The sequence below is a fragment of the Balaenoptera physalus genome (genome assembly GCF_965194825.1).
Source record: "Balaenoptera physalus genome assembly, chromosome: 20".
In the NCBI taxonomy this organism is placed as follows: domain Eukaryota; kingdom Metazoa; phylum Chordata; class Mammalia; order Artiodactyla; family Balaenopteridae; genus Balaenoptera; species Balaenoptera physalus.
Window position 1 is genome coordinate 42,039,579 of NC_138901.1, and position 24,099 is coordinate 42,063,677.

General features: G+C 43.3%; 2 protein-coding genes across 3 annotated transcripts in view; one reads left to right on the plus strand and one right to left on the minus strand.

Moving 5' to 3' along the window:
- APPBP2 (amyloid beta precursor protein binding protein 2) overlaps window positions 1-7,602 on the plus strand; it is a 72,762-nt gene extending 65,160 nt beyond the window's left edge. For both annotated transcript variants that reach the window (XM_082440025.1, XM_082440024.1), the window contains 2 exons: window positions 237-402; window positions 2,623-7,602. In XM_082440025.1, coding sequence (XP_082296151.1) covers window positions 237-402; window positions 2,623-2,876 — 420 coding nt within the window. In that variant the 3' untranslated portion in view covers window positions 2,877-7,602. The remainder of the gene's footprint in view (window positions 1-236; window positions 403-2,622) is intronic.
- A 3,662-nt stretch (window positions 7,603-11,264) lies between these two features.
- Window positions 11,265-22,842, minus strand: CHCT1 (CHD1 helical C-terminal domain containing 1). The gene is made up of 6 exons (XM_082443639.1): window positions 22,291-22,842; window positions 21,047-21,148; window positions 20,604-20,779; window positions 20,070-20,169; window positions 17,665-17,893; window positions 11,265-14,556 (listed from the first exon to the last, which is right to left on the minus strand). The coding sequence occupies exons 1-6, from the start codon at window positions 22,339-22,341 to the stop codon at window positions 14,282-14,284; spliced, it is 933 nt and encodes a 310-aa protein (XP_082299765.1). The 5' UTR covers window positions 22,342-22,842; the 3' UTR covers window positions 11,265-14,281.
- Window positions 22,843-24,099: the final 1,257 nt, after the last annotated feature.

Sequence of the window (24,099 nt, forward strand, 5' to 3'; positions counted from 1 at the left end):
TGTCATTTTGGTATAGGACACTATTACTTTCATCAGCTTATGTGCATAGCTTCCCCAAACCAGTAAGGCTTCCCGTAGGCAACTTTTGGAAGAATATAGCGTGTTCTCTGATCAGATTACCTTATGCCATCCATAAGACGTCTTTGGCGTTTAGAAGAATCTTACTCATGGGGTAAGAATTGTTGACATAAGAAAAAGTATAATCTAATGGTTAATACAGCTTAATTATTTTTCAGGAAGCAGAAGAAATGCACATCAAAGCAATTCAGATTAAAGAGCAACTTCTTGGTCAAGAAGATTATGAAGTAGCCCTTTCAGTGGGACATCTGGCTTCTTTATATAATTATGACATGAATCAGTATGAAAATGCTGAGAAACTTTATTTGCGATCTATAGCAATTGGTATGTTACTTTAAAATTTTCTTAGTCAGTTGATTAGAGATCAACATGTCTTATATGTTGTATAGGGAAGTGTTATTATTAAGACTTAAATGAGTTTAGAGCTGCTAAGGATATCCAGGGACCACTCAAAAATCATCTGAAACATTTTGCTAAAGATTATTTATTGATGTTGAAGCCACTAGTAAGAAATATGACAGTAGAGCATCAAGTAAAGGCAAAAGTAGTTATTTTTAAATATTTGTGTAAACACTACCCCCAGCCCATCCTCTCCCTTCTTCTGATTTTAACATAGACCCAGTGTACCTGTTTTTTAACTTGATATAAATGAAATCATACAATGTATATTTTTATATGCCTGGTTTCTTTTGGTGACCATCAATTGTGAGATACATCTGTGTTGTTCATATCACTGTTGCTTGTTAATTTCCAGTGCCGTGTAATATTGTATTGGATTAGTATATCATTATTTAATCCATTCTACTATTAATAGATATTTGGAACATTTGAATTGTTTTCAGTTCAGCCCTATTACAAAATAAGATACTGTGGTCATCATTTGAATGTTGTGCCTGTTAAAACTCTTCCCCATTTTTATATTGACTTGTCTGTCATTTTCTTATTGGTTTATAGAAGTTCTTTATATACTTTGGATGTATCTGTTGGTTAAGTGTGTTGCAGATAACTCTCACTGTACTGCTTCTTCTTCCCTCCCTCCCTTTCTTTTTTGATTGGTTGTACTGGGTCTTAGTTGTGGCACGCGGGCGCCTTAGTTGTGGTGTGCAAACTCTGTCTTTTAAAATTTTTTTTTAATTTTTATTTATTTATTTATTTTTGGCTGCGTTGGGTCTTTGTTGCTGCGTGCGGGCTTTCTCTAGTTGAGGCAAGTGGGGGCTACTCTTCGTTGCGGTGCACGGGCTTCTCATCGAGGTGGCTTCTCTCGTTGCAGAGCATGGGCTGTAGGCACATGGGCTTCAGTAGTTGTGGCTCGCGGGCTCTAGAGCGCAGGCTCAGTAGTTGTGCATGGGCTAAGTTGCTCCGCGGCATGTGGGATCTTCCCGGACCAGGGCTCGAAGCCGTGTCCCCTGCATTGGCAGGAGGATTCTTAACCACTGCACCACCAGGGAAGTCTGTGTGCGAACTCTTGGTTGCAGCATGCATGTGGTATATAGTTCCCTAACCAGGGATCAAACCCGGGCCCCCTGCATTGGGAGCATGGAGTCTTACCCACTGTGCCACCAGGAAAGTCCCTACTTCTTATTTCTTAATGGTGCCTTTCAAAGAACAGAAGTTCTTAGATTTTAATGTAATCAAATATTGCTCTTTTCTTTTATGGTTAACACTTTTTATATTCTGTTTAGGAAATCTTTTCCTACCCCAAAATCATGAAGATATTCTTTTGGAAGATTATCTTCTGGAAACTTTATTTTACCATTCACATTTAGATCCACAGTCCTGAAATTGATTTTTGTTTATAGTGTAAGGTAGTGATCAAATCCCCCCACCTCCCGCCTTTTTTTCCTCCATATGGATATACAGTTGACCAGGACCATTTTTTCAAAAGACTGTCCTTTCCCCTCTGCTGTGCTACCTTTGCCAATAAATCATATATCCATGTATGTGAGATTGCTCATTATCCGTAATGTATTACCTTGCTCAATCCTGGAAGTCCCATATTTTCTGTGTATCTTTTTGCACAAATGTTCAGATACATAAATATTTTATTTTCCCTTTTATACATAAGAGGTGACAAACTCTTGGTACTTTTTTGTACTTTGCTTTTTTTTTTTAACTTAACAGTATACCCTATAAATGACTCCGTGTCAGTTCATAAAGAGCTGGGAGCTCCCTCCTCTGTTTATAGCTGCATCGTATGCCTTGAATGGATGTTCCATAGTTGAGTGGATGTTCCATAGTTGATTGAAACAAATCTTCATTTGTTTCTAATATTTCGCACTTATAAACAGTGCTGTAATAAATAGCCTTGTGCATATGTATTTTTCTACTGTTGAAGGTGCTGCCATTCTTTAGATCTCTTTTAAGTCTTAGAGGTAGATTATGGGTAGGACTATGTTGGTGAATGCTGATAAAAGAATTGAATCTATTCCTTTTAAGGGAATAAAACGAAGCCACCTTATTTTAAAGAACTGAGCTTGCGTTGTGGAAACTACTTGTTATTTCATTATTTATTTGAGTTTTCTTTCTTTTTCTGTTTACTTTCAGGGAAGAAACTTTTTGGTGAAGGCTACAGTGGACTAGAATATGATTACCGAGGTCTCATTAAACTTTACAACTCCGTTGGAAATTACGAGAAAGTGTTTGAATATCACAATGTTCTGTCTAACTGGAACCGGTTGCGAGATCGGCAGTATTCAGTGACCGATGCTCTTGAAGATGTCAACACCAGCCCCCAGTCCACTGAAGAAGTGGTGCAGTCCTTCCTGATTTCTCAGAATGTTGAGGGACCGAGCTGCTGAGGGAGGACCTCAGTTAACTAATTTACCTTTTCCCAGATTCCAGGGAATTCATACTGTGAAATCAAAACCATGTTGTTTTTTGGGGCTGGAATTTGCATTGAAACACTGGTCCAGTCCATTGACCCTATTTGGGTGATCCCTATCTTGCAGAGTGTCCGTAGGAATAAGCATATATTCAGTTATATTCAGCATGTACCGCATGTATAAGTAATCTGGCCCATATTTTCAACCTAGTAGAACAAACAACAGGAATTTTTTTTTCTTTTTAAAAAATAATTCATTTTGCAGAAAGCCTGAAAGAAAAAAAGAACCCCTAAATAAAACTATTTAAGAGTTTAAAAGAGTTGCATTCTTATTATGTAAGGATGATTTTAACAACTTTTTAACATATAATTCTTCCTTGAGGAGGTATTCAATACTGTATTGTAAAGAAATTTTATGGGGAAAATCTTTATATGCAGTATAGAAAAGTTAACACAAATACTAATAGAAGAGGGACATCCAGACTTAGGTTTGGCTACCTTACCCAGAGAAGTGGATACAACCACTCCAGAGCTCTATTACAAGGGAAGGACTGTCAGATTCATCTGAACTGGACCAGTGTTGATCTGTAAGTAACAGGAAAGCTGATAAACCAGCAGTTTTAACTCTTTGGTTGTTTTGGTTTTGTTGTGTTTTTTTGGGGTACAAAAATGCAAGATGCTCTCATAGCATTTGCTAACAGGACCAGGAGGATCTGAAAAGGACCAGCCTAATGTAGAAAGGGGTTATTTGGACCAGAGGCTTTAGATTATTATTTTAGCCCCTGCCTATACTTTTATCAGTAGAATTATTTCATTTAGATGTATAATGAAAAGTGATCATGCAAAAATTATATTCATGTAATAGACACCAAACTAGGGAAATTTGGCAATTTCAGTGGCATATTTTAGTCAAGGTACACAGATGGCAATGCCATAAGCAAGTCTATAAATATCTGCTGCAGCCATCTCCCTCATTTTAAATGTTACCCTAATAAGCAACACAGTTAGCAAGTATATTGGCTAAGAGTCATGAAATAGCTCATGTCCAGATGGGAATTATAGGTTACTGTGTGGTTTATGGGGATTAATGGAAAAATGAATTCCGAAAAACAGCAAGTCTTCTTAGAAATCCTTCATGTTTATGGTAAATAATAGTGCAACTAGGTCATTTTATTTGAAATTCAAGAGTCAAGTGGAAAGATTCCCCTAATGATATATCTATTTCACTAACTTGTCTTTCTGTTTATTGGGTTTTGATTTTTTTTTTTAAGCCAGTCAGGTTATTTAATGTCGAGGTAATATTCAAATTTGAGAAGTTGTGACATGTAGCAATCCAAGAAACAAAAAAGGTCTTTTGCTGTTACCTCAGTTCTTATTATAGTGGCCTATTTGGTGCCTCTATAGTTAAGAATCAGGGTTTTCCCCCCTATTTTCAGGGGTTCATGACTTGGCTGTTAGAGATGTTGCTCCTGGCTAATGCTGGGAGTGGTCTGTGGGTGAGTGGATGTGTGCTGAATTTTGGTTTTCTTTTAACAGGCACCTTGGGGTGGGAGGGAGAAAAAATCTAAGCTGTCCACCACATTGACTACAGAAAAAGTAATTGGAGATTTCAGATAAATTTGATTTTAAACACTTTTTTGGACTTCCTAAATACAGCCTTGTTTAAAACTTTTATTTGCCGTCTTGTTAGTTATGAGCCAGTGTTTTTAAGTCCCCAAGTGGGCGATGACTAGGGGAGGTACCTAAAGATGAAGCAAGCCCAGACCTTAAGATTATAGCTATGTGATTTTGAAACCTGGGTTTAATCCTCAAATTGGATTATTTTTAATTTTGAAAAGAGTACATTGGCACACCTGCACCTCCCCCTTCCAGTTTATTACAATCTAATGCCAAGAGGCACCTCTTTATTAATTACCAAATAGTCCGTGTGACCAAGGACTAACATTTTTAAGTTACTCAGCTCTATCCTCATGGGCCTATATATTTAATACCTCCAAAGATACTTTAAGGATAGGCTTTGTATACTTTTGTTGGTTATTTAGAGTCCTGTGGTATGTTTGTGGTATAGGAATGTCATGGTAAATTGTTTTTCAATAAATATTTTGAAACTTATGTTTTCATATGAAGTTTTTTTTTTAATCTATATTTTTGGTTTTGTGCACATATAGCATTTCCTAGGATAAAATCAAGCAAATGACTTAAGGCCTCATCTTCTCTAATTCAGTTTGAACTCAACTTAGCTCACACTCAGTGATAAAATATGATATTTAGAAGCCTAGGTTCACAGGGTGATAATATTAAATGGCAGCCAGTTTTTCTTAAAAAAAAAAAAAGTCATTATTGGTCGTTCCCCCTTATTGCCACTGCTTTAATGTAGTTTTCTGTAAATCCATATACTTTGACTTAATGCAGACACTCTAGGTTGAGAAGAGAGATTGCCAGTTTCTGTTAGTGATGTAACTTAATGTGCTGTTGTTTCTGGTTTTAATGAAGAATAATACCCTAATTTTTAAGTGTGGGATTTATCCTTTCAGTAGGGATGTTTAGGATAAGTTAGAGAGGTAAATATCATCATGATTTTGGGGGTTAGAAAAAATCTCAAAAGAATAAAATTACCTCACAATAGCCAATTGCTTGAACAAACTTTTTATATATGGTGGGGTTGTGTGTAAGAAATCCTAGACCAACTTAAAAGATTTTTCTGGAAGTTCAGCAAAGTAATATTAAATAAGGGGCCTTTGGTCTCATCCTTTCCTGGCTTTCAATGTTTCTCTCTTACCCAGTTTTTTTCCTAAAGTTTGGTGCTACTCAAGTTGGGTGCATCAGGGAGCCCTGTAACATTCGTGAGCCACACAGGTGGTCGGTCACTCCAGCGTTCAGTTTAGGAGAGCGGGTTGGGTTTTTTAGACCATAATTTTTATGGGTCCCCAAAGCTGACTTTGCCCAACGCATTAGGACCCTTATTATCATCAAATTTCTGTCTCTGTTCAGCAAAAAATGAACTCATTATTGCTTTGGGGTAATCCCCACACAGGTGTGCTTTCACTTGTGAAAATGAAAGATTTGACAAAGACCTTTGTTCTTAGCCTGTTAGAGAAGGGTTCATAATATTGTGGAAACTAGGTCCAGTGGCTGCAATCATAAATAACGAGAGTGCCATTTGGCGGCTTATAGTGCAGACAGAATGCTGAACAGTAAACACATGCCTAGAACATGATTGAAGCTTTTGGCCATACTTTACAGATTGAAAGAATGGTTTGCTGAGTAGCAGGTAGAGGCTTTCACCGCTATCCAAAAGTAGAGCGTTCCCATGAAACCTCTTTAAGCCAAAAACAGGTGAACAGCAGAGAGGCAGTTACCTTAGGACATGTCTTGCTAATGGATGCACAAAATAAATTGAGATAAAGCACAGAAACTCGCACAGTTGTGGCTTGAAGCTGAGATACTGAGCGTAGTTCTAGGGGAGGAGCTTGGCAGTGCCACTCTTGGCCAGGGTGCCACTGCCTCTGTAACAGCTGTCTGCAAAACAAGCACTGAATGCTATTTTTGCTTTTCACCTTTTTTCGTAAAAGTGAAGATCCTTTTGGATTTTTTTCGGTTAGCGAAAACAGGTGCTAATATAGGTCTTTCATAAAAGCAAAGTAGCATAAAGTGAACTTTCAGAACGCAGAGGATACCTGTATTAACTGCTACTCAGTTTTGTTGTTTTTTTTCCCCTGAATTTGTAGCCTTGCTGCTTCCAAACTGTTCTTTTTCTGGATGGCAAAGTTACTACTGGAAAAATACTTATTTATAAGTAAAAACGTCTTTAAGAGTTTTATTTTTGCTTTAAGAATTAACATGTATATTTCACCTCTTGGCTTTGGAGGACCTCAGTTCTTGCTAGAAAATTCCTTTTTTTATCTAACATTTGAATTAATCTCCAGCTTGAACACTAGTAGTTGTCCACAAATCTCAGGAATGTTTTAGGCAGAAAACTGGTTTTACCCTGTTGGTGATCTGAAGGAGTGTGCTTTGGCATTTTTAAAAATAATGCTATTCTTTAATTACAGTCCTAGGCATCTATAGCATGAGTGGCCTTAGTGAGTTTTTTGAAGTGCACATTTTTTTTAAAAGTAAAATTTAAGATTAAAAATATATGCTATATATAGGTATCTAGAAACCTTGGTTTGTGGTGCACAAGTGTTGGATCACTAAATAACTTTGCAGGTACCATTTGTGTAACATTACTCATTTCTGTAGATTTCTTTTATGGGAAGATATGTTGCCATGGTAACTAAAACTTTTCAATTTAGTTCCACTTTTATGATGTGAATGAATGCTATGTTTTACTAAATATTACCAGGTCAGTACTATTTTTATACTTTACTAAGCAACAGGGGATTTTAGTTTAATAGACTCAAAAATCTCTTAATGAAACAAAAGCAAATCATTATCAATTCTTTACATGAAAATCCCCACTAATAGTGCCACAGTAATTTCTATAGAAATATCTAAGGTCATTGATAGATTTTTTAAAGGCAATTAATTCTTCATTGTGTCAGAATGACCTTTCGTGTCATCCTTATCACAAACTTGTAGTGCCCACCATTATTTGTAACCATTAAACCATACTAAGTATGTTTGTAACCAGCATTGTGATATATTCTGTACTTGTATTGCTAAAAATGAATTATTGACTTAATAAATATAGTGTTCCTGCATTCATAGTGTATCTGTTTCCAATTTAGTTGTGCTCACTTTTGGTTGGGACTTGGGATTGTTGAAACATCACAGACTTTTTATTAGAGAACAGTGAGAGAAACTGTCGGAACTAGAACAACAGTGTTCTTGTTCAACAAAAGTGAGATGTGTGGCAGAGAAGACACATGGTAACAGCATCTGGAGATGGTGCTCGTGAAAGTACTTTGGAAAAGATAAGCACTGCATTAATGCAGGGGACTTTCTGGTCTTTACAGAATTAATTACACCACTCTTTTCCCTAGTCTTCGAACTCTAAAAGGCTGAGAATGGGTGATGAGACCTGGTGAAGTTCTGCTGGTGACAATGGAGAAAACCCTGGGTGTGGGTTAGGGTTCAAGCCCTGCCTCTCAACAGTAGGAATTTGAGATATGTCATTATAAGCCTCTTTGTGTTTTATTTCCTCATATGAATGGCAGGGTCCCATTAGGTCTTTTTAAAAATCCACCATGAAACAGCATGAATCTGAAGCACTCAAAACAGTTAGTTACAGGAAATGAAACGAGATTTTAAAAGATTACAAAGAAAATTGATCAACATTTAGACAAAATCCCACCTGCACTTGGAATAGTCAGCACTGACTTCATCACCTGCCACCTTTGGTGATAATGAATTTTTTTTTTTTTTTGTCTGCACTGTGCGGCTTGCGGGATCTTAGTTCCCCAACCAGGGATTGAACCCAGGCCCTCCACAGTGAAAGCATGGAGTCCTAACCGCTGGACCACCAGGGAATTCCCTGGTGATACTGAATTTAAATTTTTTTCCTTTTACATCTCCATGACTTTGAACATGCTATTTCCTCTGTTGTATGGAATGCCATTTCTTGCATAAAATCTCCTTCATCAAGCTGAAAGGACAAGGGAAGCTTTCCCTTAAAGCTTGAGTTGCCACTTCTTGGTACTTACGCAGCATTTTATTTAAAGCTTTGTTAAAGCCATTGTCATGATCATATGTACACCCACGTTCATAGCAGCATTATTCGCAATAGCCAAAAGGTGGAAGTAACCCAAATGTCCATCAATGGATGAACGGATAAAAAATGGATAAAAATGTGGTACATACATACAATGGAATATTCTTCAGCCTTAAACAGGAAGGAAATTCTGATGCATGCTACAACATGGATGAACTTTGAGGGCATTATGCTGACTGATATAAGCCAGTCACAAAAGGGAGAGGAGAGCAAGTAAATACTGGATGGTTCCACTTACATGAGCTATCTAGGGGAATCAGAAAGTAGAAGAGTGGTTGTCAAGGCTTGGGGGGGGAGGAAAATGGGGAGAGGCTGCTTAATGGGTGTAGAGTTTCAGTTTTGCAAGATGACAGTTCTGGAGATCAGTTGCACAACAATGAATATAATTAACACTACTGTGCACTTAAAAATAGTTAAGATGGTAAGTTTTATGAGTTATCACAATTTTAAAAAATTTCTGGACAACTGCATAAAACAGTTAAGCCAGACATGATATATAAAGTGTGAAAAGAATGTGATCACTTCCAGACAGTACCTTATTTTTTTTTAAAGGAGGGTTTTTTAATATATAAATTTATTTATTTATTTATTTATTTATGGCTGCATTGGGTCTTCGTTGCGGTGCGCGGGCTTCTCATTGCGGTGGCTTCTCTTGTTGCAGAGCACGGGCTCTAGGCGCATGGGCTTCAGTAGCTGTGGCTCGTGGGCTCTGGAGCGCAGGCTCAGTAGTTGTGGCGCACGGGCTTAGTTGCTCCGCGGCATGTGGGATCTTCCTGGACGAGGGCTCCAACTCATGTCCCCTGCATTGGCAGGCGGAGTCTTAACCACTGCACCACAGGGAAGTCCTGGATTATTTTAAATCAAATCCAAGAATCATATTGTTTTGTCTACAAATATTTTACTGTTTATCTTTAAAATATAAAGACTTTAAAAATATATAACTCCAGGGACTTCCTTGGTGGTCCAATGGTTAAGACTCCGTGCTTCCACTGTAGTGGGCAGAGGTTCAAACTGGTCGGGGAACGAAGATCCCTCATGCCACACAGAGTGGCCAAAAAAAATTAAAAACCTTAAAAAAAAAATATATATATATATATATATATATATAACTCCAAAATACTATTACCGCACTTAAGAAATATTAACTTATCCTTTTATATCATCAGATTTGTCAGCCCATGTTCTATTTCCCTGAATGTTTCAGAAACGTTTTTGTAGAACTGATTTGTTCTAATCAGGGTGCAAACATGGTCCTCTTATGTCCTTTGGTCGTAGTTCTTCAATCTCTTTTAATTTTTAGATTTCCTCTTCCTCTTTTTTTCCCCCCTTTGAAGTTTATATATTAAAGTAACTGGTTTGTTTGTTCTGTGAATTTTCACATAGTCAAGAGTTTGCTGATTCTGTCCCCATGGTATCATTTAATGTGCTCCTCAGTCCCTTGTATTTCCTATGAGCTGGTAATAGAGCTAGAAATCTGATCAGATTCAGTTTCAAATTTTTTGCAAACATACTGCTTAGCTGGAGGCCCATAATGTCTGGTTACAGTATTTTGCTTTATGATGTCAAGATTAATCTGTGAATTCAGATGTCTTCTGTTTAACTTGACTATTAAGTTTTTAATTTCAATAATTATTTTTCATTTTAAAAATTTCATTTGGTTCTTTTTAGAATCTGTATACTCTTTCCCTATCATATCCTGTTTTGTTATTGTATATCTTTTTCTCTTTTTTCATTAAAACCCAACTCTACATGAACAGACAGATCAATAGACCAGAACAAAAAGTTCAGAAATAGACCCAAATAAGTCAGGAACTTAATATATGATAAGGGTGACATTTCAAAACAGTGTAGAAAAGGTGGATTTTTCCCTTATATGTTATATCCTATAAATACATTCCCACATGTGCAAGGATAACCATTTAGCCACCTGAAAAATATATATATTGGAATCCTATTTATACAACTTAAATCAAAATAAATTTCAGATAGACCAAAGATTAAATGTAAAAACTGAAACCCTAGTGCTAGAAGAAGGAAAGATAGAATTTTAAATATTCTCTTGAGTGAGGAAGACCTTTCGAAGTCGTAAAGAAGCCATAAAAGAAAAGACTGATAATTTAACTATATAAAAATAGGAAATGTCTGCCTGCACAAAGGAAAAAAATCATAAAGTCAAAACCCAGGAGCACTGGATGTGGAGTCAGGAGACCTGGAAAGCCCATCTCTCAATTCAGCTGTGGCAGCCCCTAAGCCCCTCTTTTCTTCTCTGTAATGGGGTGGAATCTCCCTTACAAGTTTGACATGAAGGTCCGAGGAGAATGGATGCAAAGCACTTTGCCATCTCTCCTGAGTCATAGCATTTGTCGCAGTGTTATTACGAAGAGGAGACGGCCAGGAGACTCTGGTAGCCTGGGGTGGGCATGGGTCAGGTAGCAGTCAATCATTACATCTGTGGTCAGGAGACTCTTCTGTTTGAGACTTTAGGGAAAGTATCCATTATTCACTAGGAGAGGAGCCATCATGTTCCTCAGGGTGAGCCTATCCACAGGCAGCTTAGGTCAAGGTGTGGTTTGGGGTTTCCACCGAAACCACACCTTGACCTAAGCCTTGGTGGGTTTCCAAGGCTCCCCACCCCCAAATAACCTCCCCCACCCCCTATTTCTGGTGTCCCCAAGTCCACCTTAGAGATATTGTTACTAAGAAAATACAGCCGATCCTAGAAGTCATACATTGGGTCTTGTGTGTTACTGACATTTTGTGGGAAGTGAGCGTGTTGGCTGAGGGCAGGTGGAGCATGTGCCCTTGGTGTGTGGCATGTGTGCTGGCCTGGGGTCATCAGGTCTGAATTCTAGTCCCACTTCTGGCATTGACTTCCTTCTCAACCTTGGAGAAGTAACCTTTCCTCTTGGGCCTCTTTTAACCCCTCTGAACCAGGTGGTGTTTGGGCGAAAGGTTTATTTTGGTTCATTTTTTCATTAAATCATTCATTCATCAAATGTGTTAAGTGCCTGCTGCATGCTGGGTACTATTGTAATTGCTTGGGATAGAACATCCCAGACAGAGGAAACGGCCAGTGAAAAAGCCCTCAGGCAGGAGTATGCTTGACAGGTATGAGAAAAGCAAGGATGAGGGCAGAGAGGCAACAAAATGGACAGGGATAGATCATCGAGGGCCTTGCAGGCCCTCGCAAAGACTGGCTTTTAACCTGTATGAGGGAAAAAGCTTTTGGAAGGTTTTGCTTGTTTGTTTGTTTTAATACATTATTTTCAGAGAAGTTTTAGGTTCACAGAAAAATTGAGCAGGAGGTACAGAGATTTCCTGTATACTGCCATCCCCACACGTGCACAGCCTTTCCCATTACCCACATCCCCCATCAGGGGGTAGATTGATTACAACTGATGAACCTGCATTGCTACAACATAATCACCCAGCATCCATAGTTTACATTAGGGTTCACTCTTGGTGTTGCACATTCTATGGGTCTGGACAAATGTATAATGGCATGTATCCACTATTCTAGAATCATATAGGGTATTTTCACTGCCCTAAAAAGCCTCTGTGCTGTTGGAGGGCTTTGAGCAGAGCAATGTCATGTGATCTGCCTTTTTAGAATTCTGAGATCCTACTGAATTTGAGGAAGGAGTTAAGAGGTCGCCAAAACCAAGCCTCACCTGTTGCCCATTTTGCTTTCAGGCCTCCTGATTGTCCTCAAGTCTGGTAGGAAGCTCCCCCATTTCCTCCTGGTCTCCATCTCTTTCCACGGGAAGAAAAAGGCTGTAGAGTTCCATAGTTCCTCTAGGTGGCGGTGCTGCCTCGCACACAGGGTTCACCTTATTCTGATCCGTTTCCCAAACAGCTAGCCCTTTCCCTGGGACTTGTCCGTGAAATCTCTTAGGAGTAGAGAAAATTGGAGAGCCCCCAGTCGTCAGGGTTACCCTCCAGCCTGCTTGCCCTTCTCTCACAAATCCTCCCTGCTTTTTTTTTTTTTAACTTAATTCTTATTTTATATTGGAGTATAGTTGATTTACAATGTTGTGTTTGTTTCAGGTGTACAGCAAAGTGATTCAGTTACACATATGCATATACCCATTCTTTTTCAGATTCTTTTCCCATATAAAATCCTCCCTGCTTCGTCAGGACTGTCAGGAACACCCAGTAAGGCCGATCCCAGGCCCCTGCCTTAGCCTCTCATTTTGCTTCTGGGAGGCAATGGGTACCAGGAACAAAGCAGCAGCTGGGGCTGCCACCTCCTTCCCTCTATATGCTTCCCTGTACTTGGTCTTCAAGTCTAGACTGATATTCATTTTAACATTTTAAATCTTTGATGATATTCACTCCTGAGTACAAATTGAGGGAGGAAAGGAAAAAGGGTCACACACATTTGTTCTGGTCCCAACCACTCCAGCCCATACTGGGCACTGTATGTTGCTGCCGCTAGCAGAGTCCTGATTCTCCTGTGTTCTTGGAATACAATTGGACCGGCTTCTCCTCCTGGAATTGACCTCCATCCACCTGGCCTTTCTAGCTAGAAACAATGTACCACCTTCACTTCCTCCCCTTCCCTTCCTTCCTCATCTCCCACTTCTGTCACCAAAAACTGTCAACTTTACCTTAGTCTCACAAATTCCCTCCTCCCCCATTCATGCACAGCTTCATTGCATTTGTATATACCCTAAGGGTAACAAATACTAAAGGCTAAAAGGATCAAAAGGTGATAGGAAGTGAAGAAGGCCAGTGTGTCAGGCAACAGGGAGGGTGGGGACTGTGGTGAACTGGAAAGAGTTATCAGTGAAACCTAAGCCCCATGTGTGTCTCAGCCCCAGCCAGGTGTGGTCATTTGAGAAGACAGGTCCAAGTGTGGCCAGTTTTTTAAACTGCTGTTGTTTCTAATGTGAAATGTACCAAGTTAATATTGGCAACTGACTTTTTTTTATAAAAATGTTTTAAACAAGTAGAACACAAAGGGCAAACAAAACACATCAGTGGTCTGAATTCAGCATATGGGCTGCCAATTTTGGACCACGGGTTTGAACCAACATCCTAGCTAAGACTTTTTAAAAATATTTTTAACAATTGAAATATAGTTCATTTACAATATCGTGTTAGTTTCAGGTGTACAGCACAGTGGTTCAGTTATACATATGTATGCTATTCTTCTTCAGATTCTCTTCCCTTATAGCTTATTACATAATATTGAGTATAGTTCCTAGCTAAGACTATTAATATGGTTACTTCTTTGGTCTCCTGCCTCTACTCTCTCTCACTTCCATGCACTTTGCCTGATAACTGAGACACACCAGCTCATTCCTGGCAACTCCCTTCTCACTGTCCCCCCGCTAACTTTCCCATGAGATCAAGGGCAAATGATTTAGGCAGGCGCCAGACTTATCACTCTCTGACTGGCCCCAGGCCCATTCCACTCCCACCTGTGCTCTTCCCTGGCAAACACACATCAGCGCCTGTGTTACCTCCCCTGAGGTCTTCCCCAGGCACCTGTGTCACCCCGTTGTATTGTCTATTTACATGTATCTCCACCCAGACTGATGGTCCTTGACACAGTGACCACCTTAGCCAAGTCAAACTATATTAAGGATGTTTATTTCCTTGCCCCATTTATACATAATTAAGACCTGAGCATCCTTTTGATAAAGACAATTTCTTCTTTCCCCTCATTGGTCCCCCATGCCCTCAGGTACAAGTGCGCTGGGATCCAGGGCGAGCTGGCCCTCTCCCCCAGCTGGGTATTCTTTTGGGCAGGTCTCTGGAGTTTCTGGGGCTTCCTTAATCCTCTTTCTCTTGAGTTGTGGTTTTTGAGGAAGTTTCCTTAAAGAACCTGAAAAAGGGCAAGTCAGAGACAGTGCTGATGACATCACGAATAGTAAGAGAATCTCAGTCTGTAACATGTGGGGGGCATGGTAGGGACTCAAAGGAAGAACAACAAAATCTTATCTTGCTTCCAACCTATGTCCCTTACTCTTTTCTCACAGAAATGTGGGGTAGGGAGATGGTATCCCTCCAATTTACAGTTGAGGGATCTCACACAGGCACAGAGTAAGGAAATGGCCTGCTGCTCAAAGCCTAAGCCAAGCTAGGGGTACAGTTGGGACTAGACCTCTGGCTTCCGACTCTGATTCCTTTCCACTCCTCTCTCTAGTTTCACAACCCAATTCCCAGTACTTTGTTGCTGGGTTGTTTGCAAACACCGTTGCCATCTTTTTCCTTAAGAACTGACTCATGAACATGGTGCCCAAGAAACACCATGCAGGTCACTTTTAATTGCACGATAGACTTGGTGATTCACTCAGTCATGGTGGCTCTACCAGGTAGTATGTGTTATCTCATGTAACACAATGTGAAAAACACAACCTCGTCTGTAACATATCCCAGCCAAAAACATGTTTAACATGAATTCATCGAGACTCTTGACCTGCAATCCTGCTCCTGGATAGAGGAACAAGCTTCAAAGATACCAAAAGGAAGCAATAAGAAAAAAGCAGAAATTGGAACATTCTGCAGAATAGCCTGATCTCTTCAACAGGCCAGGGTGTAAAAAAGGGGACTCGGTTAGGTTAAAAGAGGCTTAAGAGACACAACCAGGTGGAACACATGGTTTGGGAAACCAGAGCAAAAGATATCTTTGCTGGGAAAATTTGAAAGTGGAGTATTTAATCCAACAATAAGATGAAATGAAGATGTTAACATGGAAGGTTTCTATAATTAACTGAAAAAAGCAAGTTCAAACCAAAATCCTATATACGGCATGGTCTCATTTTGGTTTAATACAGGTATTTATATGCATAAAAAACATCTGGAAAGTGCTAACTGTGGATGACAATGTTTATATTTTCTTATTTTTTGCTGATCTGTATTATCTAATTTTCTAGGATATGCTTATGTTTGTCATAAAATGTTATTTTAAGAATTACAATTTCAAGCCCAATTTCTTATCCCACCATCCAAGCCTTTTTCCTGTTACCCGCCAGCCTGCACTTCTGCAGTGTGCTTGGCCATTCACCCCTGAGCCCAGCCTGTCTACTCACTGCCCCCTCACCTCCACGCACACGTCCCTCCCACCTCTTTCCCCTTCCCCCTCCCTCTCCTTATTCCTTTCTTTAAATCCTGTCCCAAACCTACCTCCTCCAGACCTACCCTGTACCCTGTATCCTGAGATTGCCCATTTGTAGGAGGGGGATAATAATGCCCATCTCATCAGGATGCTGCAGGGTTTGGGTGAAATTGAGAAATACAAAGCTCTTGGTACAGGGACATGCTGGACCAAAAGCCTGCACCTCACTACCCTCATCTGATTCATGGACAGCTTGGCCTAGATCATTTTTTAAAATCAATTAATTAATTTTATTTATTTGGTGTACTGGGTCTTAGTTGCGGCAGGCAGGCTCCTTAGTTGTGGCTCTCTGGCTCCTTAGTTGTGGCATGTGAACTCTTAGTTGTGGCACTCATGTGGGATCTAGTTCCCTGACCAGGGTTCGAACCTGGGCCCCCTGCATTGGGGGTGCAGAGTCTTAACCACTGCGCCACCAGGGAAGTCCCTGGCCTAGATCATCTTAATGATGGACTGGCCTTCATTCCACTGTATGTTTTACTTCCTCAATTTAAACAGTAGGCACTGGGGCCACGGGCCCCCAGAGAGCCCAGGCAGAGAGAGTTCTGTGTCTCGGTAGCTGCCTGACCTGGGCCCTCTGTACCTGACCCATCCTCAATCCTGCCCTCCCACTTGGTCCATCTGTGACTGGTGAAGACGCCCTGAGGGCTGCCCCAGCCAGCCCGGCCTTCAGAGGAACACCTGGGTCCAGTTTCGGACCATGCTCTGCGGTCCTAGGCTACCATTTGCCTTCATTTTCTCCCCCAGGAGCTAAGCAAGAAGCCAGTTCCAGAAAGGTGAGAGGTAGGTGGTCCAACACCTCTCCGCACCTCAGTGCACAGGAGGGGCCTTCATAGGTTCCAACCTTGGCTGGGGTCCCTCTCACTGAAGAGTCTCTGTCCCCTAATCCCACACCCTCTGTCCAGAGAGCCAGGCCGCGCAGTCACTGCAGAGGCAAAGGCTGCTGGGAAGGCGGTTCCCAGGCCACCTGGCTGGATGGCCTCCTCCCTGGTGGAATGAACCCCTCCCTCCGCCCATACGCTGCCCAACGCTAAGAAGGGGCATTCTGCTGCTGCTTGGACACTTCCTGGGAGTTCCTGCTCTTAGCCTCTAGAAACATCTCTGCTCTGCTTCTGGTTGTATGGGAAAGTGCTTTGTTTACATGTTAACTGAAAAAAGCATGTCTCCTGAGACCTCTGGATTGGGGGGTTGGGATGAAACAGAACAGTGAAGGAAACACACCTAAATGTTAATAGTAATGCCTCTGGGTGATTTTCCTCTCTTCTATTTTATACTATCTGTACATTTCAAACTTTCTATAATCAGCATACCTGTGGGGAAAGGGCAAAAAAGAGAAAAGAAAAAGTGGAGAGGGGGAAGGAAAATGGACAGAAAGAGAAATGTAGGGATGGGACTTCCCTGGTGGCGCAGTGGTTAAGAATCCGCCTGCCAGTGCAAGGGACACAGGTTCAATCCCTAGTCCGGGAAGATCCCACATGCCGCGGAACAACTAAGCCTGTGTGCCACAACTACTGAGCCTGAGCCCTAGAGCCCATGAGCCACAGCTACTGAGCCCGTGTGCCACAACTACTGAAGCCTGCATGCCTAGAGCCCGTGCTCCGCAGCAAGAGAAGCCATCTCAATGAGAAGTCTGCACGCGGCAACGAAGACCCAACACAGCCAACAATAAATAAATAAATAAGTGTAAATAAATAAATTTATAAAAAAAAAAAGAAAGAAGAAATGCAGGGATGGGGACTTCCCTGGTGGTCTAGTGGTTAAGACTCCGTGCTGCGAATGCAGGGGGCGCGGTTCGACCCCTGGTCTGGGAACTAGATCCCACATGCCGCGTGGTGTGGCCAATAAATAAATAAATAAATAAATAAATAAAAGAAATGCAGGGATGAAGAGAAGATGGGGAGGAGGGATGAAGACTATGTCAGGTGTTCCACGGGACACCCAGGCCCCTTCTCCAGGCATTACCTGTCATGCTGTGGCCCCTAGGTCTCAGCTCCCCGAGCAGGGAGACCTGGTGGCCCGGGGCGTGCACCTTGGACAGCCTCTCCTTCATGCCACTGAGGTGACTGTGCAGCCCCCAGGCAGTGCAGAGCTTGGGCAGACTGTCCTCCTTGTTGGCCAGCAAGGAGCTCTCTGGGATGTCCAAGGGGTAGAAGGCTACCTGCAAGGGGGCCACAGTGTTGAGGAGAAGAGAGGGGCCCATGTGCCAGAGCCCCAGCCCTGCCCTTGTTAGGCAACTGCTTTGACTGCACCTCACACCTGCGTAGCCAGAAGGATGGAGGGCCACAGATGGGGACCATGGGGACATTGAGACCAGGCTGCCAACTGTCCCTTCTTGGGTGTCTCTTTCTGTTGGGATATGTCCTTCATCTCTTTTTTGAGTATAGTGTCTTATGTGTTTGTAATGAAACAGTGGTACTTGTTTTAAAGTCCTTTGCAAAATTAAAATTGAGAGCCTGAAAACATGTTTTGAAATTTTCCTGGCTGCTGAAATCCAAGAATCACCAAAATGGCAGCTCCTTATATTCAGAAGGGGAATCACTGAAACGATCCACTCATTCATGTTCAGAGGTAGAAATAAAGACCCAGAGAAAGAGAGGATTTGGTTAAGGCTGCACAGCTAGAGCAGTGGGTGGGGTGAGGGCAGGGCAGGGCTTTCCTTTGAGCTAGATTATGTTTGAATCCAATTCTTCCCTTCCACTTGCTATGTGGTTTGGGTCAAGTTACTTTACCTCACCACCTTCATTTACACACTGTGGACAATAATTCTAATTACCACTTAGGGTTACTTCTGAAGATGACATGAGGGAACATAATGTGCCTGGTACATAAAAACTGTTATCTGTGATTATTCTTTCGAATCAGTGGTTCTCAAAGTGTGCTCTGTGAAATATTCTAACCTCACAGACCCCCTGAAAAGTGGGGTCCACTCAAAGTGCAAGAGAGAAACCAATGGATTCTAATGTAACCTAGTGTGAAAAGTTCATTGATACAAATCTGAAAAAGCTACATACTATATGATGCCAACTACGTGGATATTCCAGAAAAGGAAAAACTATGGAGACAATAAAAAGATGAGTGATTGCCAGGGAACACCCAACAATGACGACCCGACGCAGCCAAAAAAAAAAAAAAATTAATTAAAAAATTTTTTTAAAATTCTATTTTAAAACATTCATCAATATGGTTTCAGATTCCACACTGCAATTAAGTAACTGCCACTTTCTGAGTTTTGGTGTGGTATCAAAGAAAAATATCCACAATTACATGAAAACACTAATAAAATACTCCTCCCTTTTAACTATATATCTGTGTGAGGCTGGGTTTTCTTCATGCACTTTAACCAAATCATTATATCATAAGAGATTGAGCAGAAGCAGATATGAGAATCCAACTGTCTTCTATTAAGCCAGGCCCTAAAGAGATTTGCAAAAATGTCAAACAATGCCACTCTTCTCTCTAAATTTTTTTGTTTTGGAAAATATAGTTAACTCTCATAAAAATTATGTTAATATATAATGGACTCCTTGTTTTTATTTTTAAATGAATTAGTAAATACATATTTTGAATTATTTCTTTAGCTTTAATTTCTAGTAGGGCAAATAAATATCAATAGATGTAACCTACAGGAATACATGTTTTGGGGGGTTCCCAATGATTTTTAAGAGGGTAGAAGTGACCCGAGACCAAAATGTTTGAGAAGCACTGTTTTTGGACAAAGCCTGCCCTGGGACTTTTTTTTTTTTTTAATTTTTTGGCCATGCCTCGTGGCATGTGGGATCTTAGTTCCCCGACCAAGGATCGAACCACGCCCCCTGCATTGGAAAGCTCGGAGTTTTAACAACTGGACCACCAGGGAAGTCCCTGCCCAGGAATTTGTCCTCTGTCCTCTGTCCTTCGCAACAATCTCCAGAGTCTTCCCCAAGCTGGCTGTGCCTTTCTGCCTGGCCTCAATCATCCCTGCCCATGGCTCCCCAGGGATGTCCTTGCCCCTGTTCACATCAGGGTGTGGGTGTGGAGGATGAATAAATACCTAGAACTTGAAGCTGAGTCTCTGCCCTCTTCAGCCCCACTCTGTGCCCACCGCAGGGGCGGTGGCGTCTTCCTCAGGCAGTGAGTGTGGAAGGGACTGAGGGGTGCTGGCTGTATCAGAGGGCCCTTCAGGGACTTCCCTAGTGGTCCCGTGGTTAGGATTCCGGGCTTTCACTGCAGGGGGCGCCGGTTTGAGCCCTGGTTGGGGAATTAAGATTCCACATGCCGCCCTTCAGTTGCAGGCCTCCCCTCACAAGTTAAGAACACACCGACCAACCCTCAGCTGGACGCTGGAGGAACCTCACCGGGAACTTGTCCGTCTGGTTGTTCTTGGTATACTTGTAGAGCCTGTGAAGCTGCTTCGCCTCCAGTTCTGAGAAGAGGGAGACAAATCGCCAGAGCATCCTGCAGGGGAGAAGTCCAAGCCCAAGGCTGAGGGGGGCGGAGCACAGCCCCTCTCCCGCCAGCATTTGTCCTGTGGCCAGGACCACCCAGGGGGAAATGCTGCCTCCTTAGTTTTCGGTTGGGGACATGGAGTAACGGGGATTTGCCAGACCTTGGATACCCTGTATCGGTGAGGAGTCCCCCACACCACACAGCAGTTATTCAATCAGAGGCCATTCTCCCCGGGGTCAGGAGAGGTCTTTGTCTACTCAGTGCTGCCCTGAGTCACTAGCGGACCCTGTTCTCCCCATCCCCCTTCACCATGCTCACTCCAGGATCCTGACTCTTTCACACTAAGATGAAGGACTAGGAGATTTTCACTAAGGTGTGACCTTGATTCTAGAGGGGTCGGCCCAGGAGTGAGTGTAGCGGTAAGGGTAAGGAGGCTGCCCTACTTCCTCCAGTGCTTGATTTCCCAGGCTCGGCAGTAGTGCTGCAGAAAGGTGTTGATGTGGTCCCCTAGGACCACCAGGCTCTGCTTCATGTACTTTAGCTTCTTCTTCTGGGGAAGGTCCCTGGGCAGGTGCAACTTTCGCAGGAACTTCTTCAGCGGCCTTAGATATTCTTTACACTTAGGAGGCAACAGGTGAAGTGAGGGGCCACAGGAAAAAGGAGAGGCAGATGGGCAGCCCCACATAGCCAGCAGGTTGGCCCAGCTGCAACCCTTATGGCCCAGGAAGTGTTGAGGAGGTTCCCGTCAACCTCTTACCCCACTTCCTTCCCAAGAGTGTGTCAAGTGGGGCCATGAACTATGAGTCTGAGGCTTGCCAATTTCTGACCCAGGTCTCCTGACCTGTGGGGAACAGGGGGCAGGGTCCTGGGCTGGCCCCTTACTCACAATTTTGAAGGTGTCCTGGCCCAGGCCCTTGGCCTGGCACACAAGTGAGCCTCTGGCAGGGATGGTGCTGGAGCTCCCCTCTGAGCAGGGTGCATCCGTCCCCTGGGAGGCGGCAGGGGCAGGAGTCAGCTGGGGGGCTTGGGCTACTGCTCCTGAGGGGCAGTGCTGGGCAACCACTGGTCCAGATGCCAGCCAAAGCCCTTCTCTGCTTTCCCAGTGACCTCGTCCTTGAGCCAGCACTCAGGCGAGTGAGCCCCGGGCAAAGAAAACCATCTCTGAGAATCCCTGTTTAGAAAACCTAGAACGCCCGACCCATTTCTTTTATAATAATTATAGCACAGTATACTAGCTAACTTTGCAAAGCACTTGACACACATTAACTCATTTTATTCTCCCACAGATTCTGTGAGGCTAGAAATCATTAATCCTGGTTACAGATGAGAACACTAACGGCACCAAGAAGTTTAAGTAACTCCTTGGGGGAATGATTAGGGATTCATTTACTCATTCATTCAGCACTTATTGAGTGCCTAAATCCCAGGTCCATGGGCTAATGGGCACTCAGAAAGTGTATGACGGTGATGGTGATGACGAGAAGGAACTTTCTGACAGCAAGCTGGGGCAAAAAAAGCTGAAAATTAATAACGACGAAGTGACTGTGGAATAATACTTGAAGTCAGAGCACAGGATTAGACTGACATGGGATTTACACCTGACCTTTCAAAAGCCTCTCAGAAAAGTGAGCATTAATTCCTGCCTGTGTTCAGGGGGCACAAGGAGGATCCAGGCCCAGACCACTCTGAAGGGAGAGACCAGGGAAAGGGAGGGAGAAAGATGGAGAGGGAACGGGACACAGGTTCCTCCAGACCCGAGAGAGAGGGGACTCTGGCTGATCAATTCCATAAACATGCCACACAAATCAGGCAACCACCCTCACAGACCATAACGCATGCGCACACACACATATACACACACACACACACACATGCACACGAGCCTGTGTATCTTCATAAACAACAATCATCTTGCCGAGAACCTTCCCATCATCTAGCCAGGTATATATGTCCTTGATAAACATCTGTCTGAATGAATTAACCTCTTGTTCTTTGTCTCTTGCCAACTCGTGTACCTCACCCTTTTTCTTTCTTCTCTCCTTCCTTGAATTTCATACTCTCTGCCTTCCCAAACCAGCCCCTCCAGGGCCCTCCTTTCCTCCCTCCCTCACATCTCCAACCCCACTTCACCTTCTCTAGTGGCTGGTCCCCTTCACCCCCCTGCCCCTCTGAGGCTTCCATCTCAACAGGTGTGCTGATGGGCTCCAGAGGTAGCACTCCTCAGCCCCCTCAGGCTTCTGACCTACTGCTTCTGGGACCTGAGTGTCTCAGGGAGTGGGCAGGTTGGCACTCAGAACTCGGAGCAAAACCATGGCAACTGCCAACACAGAGCGTGCCCCTCCCCTCCCCTGCCCTCGTTCCCCAGGTGACCAGCCTCTCCTTCAACTGGGACTGGCTTAGGGAAGTGAGCAGGTTGTGCCAGGTAGACCCCGGACTTTGTCAGAGCGCACAGCAGGGCAGGAGGGGCTGGCACCCCTTCTCCCAAGAGAACTGTCAGATGCTGTCCATTTTGAACCCGGGTAAGGCTTTTGAAGTCATTTTCCGGCGTGTGTACCATTCATGCCCCTTCAGTTACAGCGTGGGCTTCCCGAGAGTGAGGACCAGGTCTTGTAACATCGCTTTCCCGATTGGGGACGATGGGCTAGAGGGTGTAGGGAGAAGGGAACGCTGTAAGTCTGTCCTGGGATAGATCTTCTCTTCCATCCCCTGTAATCTCCAGGAAGGGAAGCAGCCCGTTGTGTTGGGTGGTGGCGGTGTTTCTAGAGAGGTGTACAAAAATACTAGCCACACCGTGTATTATCTCAATTAACGCTCACAGCAGTCTTCCCCGGGGTAGGTCCCAGCAGTGATCCGCATTCACAGAAGACTAGCTGAGCTGAGACGCACAGAGGTCCCGTAAATTGCCTTGGGTCCGCCGCCACTAGGTGGGGCGCGAGGGTCTGGGTCGGATTCCGACCGCCCTGGCTTATCCCTCCTGCGTCGCCCTCGGGGGGATCAGAGGTCGCGGGGAGGTCCTCGGAGGCGCTCGGGGGCGCGGGTCCAAGCCGCCCCCTCACCCCTACCGCGGCCCGTGTGGCCGCTCAGGGCGCACAGCGGGTCGGGGCGCTGGTAAGACCGTGCGGCCTCAGTTCCCTAACCTGACCCTCATCTTCTTCCTTGGATCGCGGAACTCCCTCTTCTGGCCCTTGCCTTTCTGTCCTCTGGGCCCGGGTCCCGTTTTCCCCACTCCGTTTGGCCCTCTACCTCCCCTGCCTTCGCGGGCACTGGGTCGGACGGCCGTCGGCCAACCCAGCCCGGGCTGAGGCTGCGGCACGGTCCTCCCAGGTCTCCCTCTCGCCATCTGGCAGCAGTAGACGCGTTTGACAGGGGCATTTAGCTCCTGACGTTCCTAGGGGACAAGGTGGCTTTGCCTCCAAACTGGTGCAGCAATTCAAGATTATTTTGCGGCTATTAAGAAGGATAATTACACTGGCAAGAGTGAGGGGAAAGGAGCTCTTTTACAAACTATTGGGAGTGATAATTAGTAAAAAAAAATGTAATTTAAAATGTTAAATATGCATTCTCTTTGACCCACAAATTCTACTTCTAGAATTAGCCCTGCGGAGAGGTATATGTATGAGGACTGTTACAGTGGTGACAATTTGTAAACAACTGAAGTGTAATCCATAGGAAAGGGTAAATACACTGTGGCACACACATACTTAAAAATACTACTCTAATATTAAGGTTAAGATTAATTTAGAAAATATTGGGCTTCCCTGGTGGCGCAGTGGTTAAGAATCCGCCTGCCAACGCAGGGGACACGGGGAGATCCCACATGCCACAGAGCGACTAAGCCCGTGCGCCACAATTACTGAGCCTGTGCTCTAGAGCCCGAGAGCCACAACTATGGAGCTTGCGAGCCACAACTACTGAAGCCCGCGTGCGCCTAGAGCCCTT

What these genes read in the sequence shown, in the direction of transcription:
- CHCT1 (XM_082443639.1), bottom strand. Translation starts at nt 22,341, where the DNA reads ATGGAAGCCTCAGAGGGGCAGGGGGGTGAAGGGGACCAGCCACTAGAG. An exon ending in GGGACCAGCCACTAGAGAAG is followed by an intron (nt 21,149 to 22,290) that starts GTGAAGTGGGGT and finishes GCCGCCTCCCAG; the next exon opens with GGGACGGATGCACCCTGCTC. An exon ending in GCCAGGACACCTTCAAAATT is followed by an intron (nt 20,780 to 21,046) that starts GTGAGTAAGGGG and finishes TTGCCTCCTAAG; the next exon opens with TGTAAAGAATATCTAAGGCC.